At 44.9% G+C, this 10,279-nt stretch overlaps 1 protein-coding gene across 1 annotated transcript; it reads right to left on the bottom strand.

Moving 5' to 3' along the window:
* Positions 1-8,119: 8,119 nt before the first annotated feature.
* On the bottom strand, positions 8,120-9,184 carry LOC136620156 (WAG22 antigen-like). The gene has a single exon (XM_066594868.1). It carries the CDS (start codon positions 9,182-9,184, stop codon positions 8,120-8,122), a length of 1,065 nt encoding a protein of 354 aa, XP_066450965.1.
* Between the last annotated feature and the right edge of the window lie 1,095 nt (positions 9,185-10,279).

Raw genomic sequence — 10,279 nt, 5'->3', positions numbered from 1 at the left:
TGGCTGAGAACTTAAAGAAACATCCAGGAAGATTGTCTGCATAGTGCAAATATTATACTTTGATGAAAAGTTTGTTTCTCCTTTCTAGTCAATATTAAATAGTAAATAATTGTGTAGCATTACACTTCTTTAACGTTTGCACCTTCATTAGGATATAATTCCATTATACGATTGCAAATAGGTTTCTGGCATAGCCAAAGATTATATAACTATTCTCATGATTCTAAAAGCTATTTGACTTATATTATTGCAATACCAATGTATGCACCAGCTAGGAGTATTGAGAAAATGAATTAAAAGTGAAATCCACCTAATTAACATCCTCAGACCCGGTTCTTCTTGAATAAACAGCATGGTAATCTGCTCAAACATCTTCAAGTCTGTTAAGAGATGTGTGATTAGAAAGAAACGTGGCAGCTGCACTACTGGTCCCTCCATGACCATACTAGAGTGAAAACCTGTTCAGGTCCATTAGATGGAATTAACAGTAATTTTACAAGTTTAAAAAATGCTGACAATTACATATATGTTACAAAATACCAAATGATGTCACTGTAGTGCAGAAGTGGTTATTTTTTTCATTATCTTGCTTAACTTTGTGAATTAAATTTGCTTTTGTGCTGCTAGAGCTTGCCTTAGGTGGGATTATCAATGTAAAGGACTACAGCTCCCATGATTCCTCTCTCTTCTCACAGTCAATCCCACTTTTTACAGCTGAATCAAAGCCCTTCTATAAAGACAGGCAAGATATTATTGTAATAACTTCCTGTCTTCACAGACAACACACTCTGCCACTGAGACAGTGTTCTGCACTTGTCTGACCCTGTTCAACATGTGAAACATGTTCCATCCAGAGACAGGGAGGGAGAAGGTAGGTGGAAAGGCACATGATGTATAATTTCCTGGAAAGACTAGAAGGTAGAATACCAGGTATTCAGAGTACATGATAGAAATAGGAGAAACACTAGGCGAGCGCCACAGAGTCGTCATCACATACCAGGCACAGTACCATGGGCAGATTGGCCATTAACACCAGCGGGAAAAATCCCGGTGGGACAGTTGGATCCTAGGGCTGGTCACGATGAAACTCAGGCTGCTAGACCAAACATGGCAATTAGGCCCCCATCAAGTTTAATTTTTTTAACATTATTTTATAAAATACTGACCTGCCTCTCTTACAGACTCAGTCACTGTAGTTGGCACCATTTCGTTCAGGTCTCTTAACAACTTGGAAGTCAACATGAGACCCAAATGAAATAGCTAACAATTCACTGTATCGACTTTTAGAACAACTGTTCAAACAATAGTTGTCTCATATAAACCCACCCTTAGGGGCTGATATGCAGAATATATCCATTGAAATCAATGTATGAGCATGCCCATCTTCCCCTTCCCTCTTTTCTACAGCAACAGTCTCTAAGACTATGGCTCATCAATATCAAAGTCCTGAAAAACCACTTTGAAGATTTAAAAAAAATCCCTTTAACCCTCTCCAATCCACTGTCTGACCTCTGAAGACATTATGATTTAAGGCTCTACAGCTCCAATGTTGGAAGACATCTGTCAGGGCTCTCTTACTGTATATTGCCAGCCTCTCTGCAGTCAGAGCCTATCCAATGTGTCACCTCATGCAGTACTGGCTTTAGCCAGCCTATAGCGCCATTGTATAACCACAGAAAAAGAGTAAGCCCCCTAGGAAAACCAGGATACAAATTGGATTGGAAAGGGTTAATGCTAATATGATAAATATATTGTAAAAAAATGGGACTACCCATACGGACAAAATTATTTGCTTTGCTTTTGCAGTGGTAAAATGTTGTGGTTGTGAAAGGAATAAGCACAAAAGATATAACAATAGTCAGGGCTAAATGACACATTTATAGAGCTACATAGCAATTTGCTGCCAATAGTGCAAATACTTTTCTTTCAAAGATTTTTTGGTGCCTCCCAGCATGTTATAATAACTAGAGCCTAACTGCACTGGCTTCATCACCAACACTCCAATGTACCACTGGGCACTAGAGATTTCATAGAAGTGCTATACACTTCACTGCTATATAATAATGTCAGCAATACTCCATTGTTCTAAAGAGCCAGACTTCAAAAGGTCTTGCCAGGAAGATTTGGATAAATAAGAACAAACATACAGACAGAGTATCTAGCTATGGCCGCCTGCAGACGAGCGGGTCGGACCCTGTGGCGAGAATTCTCGCTGCGGGACCCGACCCGAGCGCCTGCAGAGATAAGCGCGTACTCACCCGCGCCCGGCGGCCCGGCTCATTCATGTGCTGGCTGCCGGGCAGCCGGCGCATGCGCAGGCCGGCGGCCGGGTGAGTGACGTTTCTGTGCGAGGCTCTGCGAGCCCCGCACAAAAATAGGACATGCCGCGGTTTGTTTGCCGCGCGAGATTTCGGGCGGCCAAACCGCGGCCGTCTGCATAGGAGTGCGTATTGTAATGCACTCCTATGCAGGCTTTCAGTGGCGGAAATCCCGCCGCGGGATTTCTGCCCGTGTGCAGGCGGCCTGTCAGATATATAATGTTTTATTTATATATACACTCTTTGTCAAAACAAAATCAGGCATCTAGAGGGAGTTGTCATTTTGCTGCAAATCTCGGCTTGCAGTTACATCTCAGGCAGATCCGCAAATGATTAGTCTGGGGTCACACGGGACGTATTCCTGGTGGAAATCTCTCAATTTGGCCGCAGCGAAAGACCGTGAGATTTCCGCCAGAAAAGCACTGCTTCAAAACCTGCGGCACTTTGCTGTGGGTTTTGAAGCGGCTTGGCCGCACACTTTTCCGCTGCGGCCGGCGCTTCCAAAGAGGAGAGCGCGGCCGCAGCAGAAAAAAAAAAAATAATGAACATGCTGCAGCTGGCAAATCTGCACCGCAACACCGGCTTTGTCGCGACGGATTCGCTGTCCTGTGTGGACGAGATCTCTGAGAAATCTCGTCCACATGGCTGGCTAATCCCAGGGTTAGCAGCAGCAGGCAGATTTGCCGCGGCCAGATTCTGGACAAATTTCCGCGGCAAATCCACTCTGTGTGAACCCAGCCTTAGAGCTGTGGTGTGATTAGATGAACGGTCTTGTCACCTGAGGCCCTATTACCATGTGGAGCCACTAAGAGGGTATAACTATGTAATACTATATCACTATGTTGGGGGGAACTTAAGGTGCACCATTATTGTGTTGATGCCAATAAAGGAGTACTATCACTATGTGGTAGTTAATTATAGTTATTGGGAGCACTTAAGGCAGCAGAAGGGTGGTGTTGTTGAAGGGGTGTAGTTTGTGCAGAATGTAGGGTATAGAGAGAAATGGTGTTGGAAAATTGAGGCTCCAAAGATGTCTAGGCCGTAATCTCCGCAGAGACTATTCATTGTCAGAAGAAATGTTCATGGCTGTCTTCAGGTATTATCTGGTCACAGTATGGTGGTATTATTGGGACACTATGGAGAGATAATGTGTGGTCATGATGTGGAGGTATTATTTGACCTCTGTATAGACATATTGCATAGTAACTGTATGGCTGTGGTCAGGCAGACAGATGTGGGTCCATCTTGTTGCACAGCAGGTTTGCTGTAAGCTGAGGTAGCAGCACCTGGGGAACCCAGGTTTTCATTTTTAACTCCTCCAATTGGGATACAGGCTTGCGGGGTCTCCAAGGTATTACACACACACACAGATAGTCCCAGTGACTTGACTGACGCTCCTTTTGGCTAAGATGTAGTACCTGTGGGTCTGAACAGAGGTGTAGAGAAGAGACAAGCTGAAATCCAGGCTGGCAGTAGAGGTTCAAAAATGAGGTCCAGGCCAAAGGTCAGAGCAGGCAGCAAACTCCAAAATACAGACCCAAAGACAGAATGATAAAAGAAAACAGGCACAGGTCAAAGCCAGGAATACTGACTAACTGGGGCTTTGTCACAATGGCTAATGGGACCAATTGCTTAGGTATCCTCCATATAATATCAGATTAGAATCAGTGGCTTTAGAGAAAGACAAGGAAGGTATTCATAATTCTCTAGAAAAAAGGGCAGACAGAGCTTGTAAGTGACAAGGTTAATTTGACTCAAAATCCAGAAGGGACCTAGAAAGCGAGGGGCAAAATTTGAAAAAAAGGCATACTCAGGCATATATTCTTGGAGTTTAACAGTATTCGATTTCCTGGGGAGTATTTAGGGGGTCTTTTTGTATCCCCAGGTCTCAACTTGGCAAGTTTGCGCTTTCGCGATTTTTGTGCAATACGATTTTAACATTAGAAAGTTCCATTGAAAAAAACGCAGTGATATCGCAGAGTTAAAAAAAACAAAACACTATTGGGTAGAAGCCCTAAAGTTGCAGCATACATGAATGAGTCTTTGTTTGAGTCCAGATTTTTAACAATTTCTGATGACACTGATTCGCTGCTGGCACATCTGTGGAGGAGGAGACAGGCAATGGTACATGAGGACACTGAGCGTAGACTAGGGAGAATGGCGTGACTCCAGAAGACTGATTGACAGTGAGTATTTTGAGAAGATTCAGCCCAGGGAAGAAGAGGTGATCAGTCTTCCTGCTGAGCAGATACATGGTGATGAAGAAATAGTTCCAGATATTGGTTAGTGTACTCAACCTGGCAATTAGATTGGAAATGATATGCAGAGGAGAAACCAAATTCAACATCCATCAGTCTGCATAAGGCTCTCCAGAAATGTGATGTGAATTGAACTGCTCGGTCAGAAACAATATGAAGAAGAACTCTATGCAACTTGAAGATATGAATCGCAAGCAGGTGTTCCAGGTGGGAAGCACAGGACAGACCAGGAAGAGGAGGAAAATGGGCCAATTGATTACCACCCAAATCACAGTCTGAACAGGATTACAAAGATATGTAATAAAGTCCTTGGCAATATGTGGCTAAGTTGATTGTGGAACTGGCAGCAGGTAAAGTAATCTGGCTGGGTGCTGCAGAGTAGATCTGTACTTAGCGCAGGTGTGGCATGCAGAAATAAATTCTTTTAAAATCTTTATCCGTGGTAAACCACCAATAATGACAAGAGACAAATTCAAGAGATCTCTTAGAACCAGGATGCCCAGCCAATTTGGAGTCATTTTCCCCCAAAAAGGATGCAAAGTCTCTGAGCAACAGGAACAAAAGTTTTTCCTGGAGGTAAGTCACATAGACAAATATCATTAACAAACAATTTTTTCAGGATCTGAGATTTCGGCCAGTTGAGAACAACAGGCAGCTTTTCTTTGTCCATACTAAAACCTTGAACAGAAATGATGAATCCCAGAGAGAACAAAATGAATTGTTCAAGCAAGCATATTTCAAGCTTGACATAGAGGTGGTTTTGGCATAGATGCTGTAAGACTGTCTTAACATGTTTGCGGTGCGAAGGAAGATCACAAAAAATATCAATCTATCATCTAAACAGACGATTACCAAGGAATACAGGTAGTCTCAGAACACATCATTCCCAAATTCTTGAAACACAGCAGGGGCATTACAAAGACTGAAAGGCATGATATGGTATTCAGAATGTCTATCTCTGGTGTTAAATGCAGTTTTCCACTGAGCTCCCTCACATATTCTGATGAGATTATATATCCCACAGAGATCAAGCATGGTAAAAATGCTAGCCCTTTTATCCTGTCATACAGTTCAGAAATTAGGGGTAACTAGTATTTATTCATTATTGTGACAGCATTTAGACCTCTGTAATCAACATATGATTGCAAGGAACCATCTTTCTTTTGTATGAAGATGAACCCTGCACCAACTGATTAAGAAGACTTTTGGATGAAACTTCTCTCAAGATTCTCTCAGATATATTCAGACTTAGCTTGAGTCTCTGGAAGACATAACAGATATACTCAACCTCTAGGAGGTTTTGTGCTTGGTAAGAAGTCAATTGGGCAAACATATTCTATGTGGTGGAAGGGTCTCAGCCTCCTGGTTGCTGAACATATTTGCATATTTACCATATTATGGCAGTAGACCTGGAAGCTCTGTAGGAACTTACAGTTTCAGAATTGGAGCAACAGAATGTAGACTATGGATGTGAAAATGAGTACTCCAATGAGAAATTTATGGACCTTGGTAAAACCAGAAAGGAAAATCCTAATTTGCAGAACGAGGGAGATGGTGACAAACCTGATGACTGAGATGGGCTTCTCCTGTGGGAATCCTGTGCTTGACCACCAGATCCTGGCAGATGATGTTTTCGGTCAAACCAGCCTCTGTAGAGATCCAGATGTCACCACAGATCAGAGAATCAGGAATTTTGGAGAGGACTCAGTGTCATCTAGGATAGCCTTTCCTACTAGCGCTAGGTGGCGGGGGATTATCTGGCTTTACTGGGCAAGATCTTAGGACGTGTCCATTGTCACCACAATACAAACATAAATTTAGTGTACACCTTCTCAGGCATCCCTCAGATTAAAGCTTGGTTCTTTCTACCTTCATAGGTTTCTCAGCAAGCAGAGGAGAAAGAGACTGAAGTGGACTAGACAAACTATGAAGCAGATTCTTCATTTGAACAAAATGTGAAATCAGATTGTGAAGTCTTACAAGCAACTTCACGTAGGTGTTCTATGAAATGAAAATCAGTTGTTGAGGCCAAGAAGATGAGGTCCTCCAGGGGTGAGGGTAAATTTCTGAGCCAATTCATCTTTTATTATGCTAGAAAGTCCCTCCCTGAAAGCTGCCTAAAGTACCTGGTCATTCAATTCAAATTCCCCAGCCACTGTGCAAAACTGTATAGCATACTGGCCAACTGACATGGATTCGTGGTGCAGCAGAGCAGATGATACTCAGCTAGGTTCAGTGTAGATAAAGGTTCAAGGGCCTAGGTGCAAAAGTTCAGCTTGCGGCCCCCATCCTCTTTACTGCACTTGATGACTGCTGACCATGGTCTGCTCGGAGCTTTCTGCGGCATGACTGGGTCTCTTAGGAGGGCCACACATGTGACACTAGTAACCAGGGAGGTTGCTAAAGTCTGAAATTATTAGGGGCATGAGCTCAGAAACTTATGCATCACCCATCCTCCTCCATCAGTAAAAAATAAACACACTCATATCTATCTATAATCTCACAGCCACCATATCTACAAGACAACTTTCATAACACTGGGCTTAGTTATATACAGCAGTTTAGCTCTAGGGTACCTCAGGATAATGCTGTCACCATATAATAGTCAGACACCAGCTCTACACAGTGATAGTGATTATGATGCATTAATGGTTACTTTATACGGGACAACTGTCAGAAGCATGAGCACATGACAGCTGTCCCAATAGATATTGCTCCTGTGTTTTTGCACAGTAGCAATAGTCGTTCAGTGAATGAAGATGGAGATGAACAATTGCCCGTTTACACTGAGAGCGGCTGGCTCACTAGTCATTTAGTTTCAGTGAGCCGAAAAAAGAACGTTTAACAACTATTGAGCAATTTCTTGCTCAATACCTTGTTGGGTCCTGTGTTTACATAAGACAACTATCACTGAAAATCGCTTGTTTGAGCAATTTTTCTTGGACAAAGGTTATCCTGTGTAAAGTTGCCCTTACATCCAATGATCACAGACGACATCTCTCTGATTGGTGACATCTGTTGTTGTTTATTACTTCCAGATCAGTATTAGTATGTAGCTCAAAGCTATCCCTCAAGACCCAAACCATACGCCCTGCAGTCAGCTGTATCCATAACGACGGTAGTCATCTGTATCGGTAGCCATACCTAAACCATACAGCCTGCAGCCATCTGTACCTATACCCAGAGGCAGAGGCGTAACTTGAAGCTTCTGGGCCCCAAAGCCAAAGCTGTAACAGGGCCTTCAACTATAAAGCTTTATTCATACTACTAGGCTTACTTTATGGAGAAGCTGGGCCTTATGGGCCCCCTAAGGCTTCTGGGCCTGGGTGCAACCGCATCCCCTGCATCTTCTATAGTTACGCCCATGTCCAGAGGTGTAACTCGAATCTTCTGGGCCCCAATGCAAAGTCTGTAACAGGGCCCCCAACTATAATGCTTTAATAATAGTACTGGACTGGAGAATAGTACTGGAGAAGAAATGCCTTATGGACACCCTAAGGCTCGTGGGGCCGGCTGCAACCGCATTATCTGCATCCCCTATAGTTACGCTGTACCGATACCTAAACCATACAGCCCGCAGTCATCTGCGCCTGTCCCCATACCTAAACCATACAGCCCGCAGTCATCTGCGCCTGTACTCATGCCTAAACCATACAGCCCGCAGTCATCTGCACCTGTACTCATACCTAAACCATACAGCCCGCAGTCATCTGCACCTGTCCCCATGCCTAAACCATACAGCCCGCAGTCATCTGCGCCTGTACTCATGCCTAAACCATACAGCCCGCAGTCATCTGCGCCTGTACTCATGCCTAAACCATACAGCCCGCAGTCATCTGCGCCTGTACTCATGCCTAAACCATACAGCCCGCAGTCATCTGCGCCTGTACTCATGCCTAAACCATACAGCCCGCAGTCATCTGCGCCTGTACTCATGCCTAAACCATACAGCCCGCAGTCATCTGCGCCTGTACTCATGCCTAAACCATACAGCCCGCAGTCATCTGCGCCTGTACTCATGCCTAAACCATACAGCCCGCAGTCATCTGCGCCTGTACTCATGCCTAAACCATACAGCCCGCAGTCATCTGCGCCTGTACTCATGCCTAAACCATACAGCCCGCAGTCATCTGCGCCTGTACTCATGCCTAAACCATACAGCCCGCAGTCATCTGCGCCTGTACTCATGCCTAAACCATACAGCCCGCAGTCATCTGCGCCTGTACTCATGCCTAAACCATACAGCCCGCAGTCATCTGCGCCTGTACTCATGCCTAAACCATACAGCCCGCAGTCATCTGCGCCTGTACTCATGCCTAAACCATACAGCCCGCAGTCATCTGCGCCTGTACTCATGCCTAAACCATACAGCCCGCAGTCATCTGCGCCTGTACTCATGCCTAAACCATACAGCCCGCAGTCATCTGCGCCTGTACTCATGCCTAAACCATACAGCCCGCAGTCATCTGCGCCTGTACTCATGCCTAAACCATACAGCCCGCAGTCATCTGCGCCTGTACTCATGCCTAAACCATACAGCCCGCAGTCATCTGCGCCTGTACTCATGCCTAAACCATACAGCCCGCAGTCATCTGCACCTGTACTCATGCCTAAACCATACAGCCCGCAGTCATCTGCACCTGTACTCATGCCTAAACCATACAGCCTGCAGTCATCTGCACCTGACACATACAGCTTGCAGTCATCTGCACCTGTCCCCATACCTAAACCATTTGGCCTGCAGTCATCTGCACCCGTCCTCATGCCTAAACCTTACAGCCTGCAGTCATCTGCACCTTTCCCCATACCTAAAACATATAGCCTGCAAAACCCCTTTACTAGGCTACATGAAAAGTTGTAGCCGCTTAGGCACAGCCCATTTAAGTATATGCAGGAGAGACAGAACTTATACTAGTTGTACGTATATAATTATATACAGGCACGGGCGTAGCTATAGGGGATGCAGAAAATGCGGTTGCACCCAGGCCAGGGAGCCTTAGGGGACCCATAAGCCTTCTCTTCTTCATATAGGGCGCCCAATACTATGAATAAAGCATTATGGTTTGGGCCTTGTTACAGATTTTGCCTTAGGGCCCAGGAGCTTCAAGCTACACCTCTGTAGTACAGGAGATGCCCAGGTTATACCAGAATGTTCTAAATCACTATATACAGGAGATGTATAAGTTATATATAGAACATACCCAGCATGGTCCATATTGCCCCTCCTGCGCATACCACAGTGCCTGACTGTAATCTGCACGGAGGCTATCACATCACCCAATTCCAGGCCTCACGCTGCTGCTAAGTGCCCGACTCCTCACCCAGTAGCGCATTCTCAGTGCAGGATGGGCTGCTGGGACAGTTGGTCGCTTAGTAGCAGCGTGAGGCCCAGAACCAGAAGACGTGATAACCTCGGTGCAGATAACAGTCTAAAATCGTGTTGCAGTGGGCTGCATGCTGGCTGGGCTCAGGGGTGCTGTGCTAAAGTGACAAGGAGGGCCTCTGGGCCAGCATGGCTTGAGGGCTGGGTCGCAACTGTGACCCCTTTTGCTATGCCACTGACCAGGTTTTTCAAATACAGTATTGAATTTGGCTATGAAAGTTTGAGGATCATAGGTTGTGGAACTTTTGTACTTTCATAATGGTGCAGCCCAGGCTGGGGAATCACCAGACAATAAGGAGATAATAAATGCAATCTTACTG

Source organism: Eleutherodactylus coqui, chromosome 3 (genome assembly GCF_035609145.1).
Source record: "Eleutherodactylus coqui strain aEleCoq1 chromosome 3, aEleCoq1.hap1, whole genome shotgun sequence".
NCBI classification, from domain to species: Eukaryota; Metazoa; Chordata; class Amphibia; order Anura; family Eleutherodactylidae; genus Eleutherodactylus; species Eleutherodactylus coqui.
Note: the sequence above shows the minus strand (reverse complement) of the source record. Positions and strands in the feature narration are given on the sequence as shown.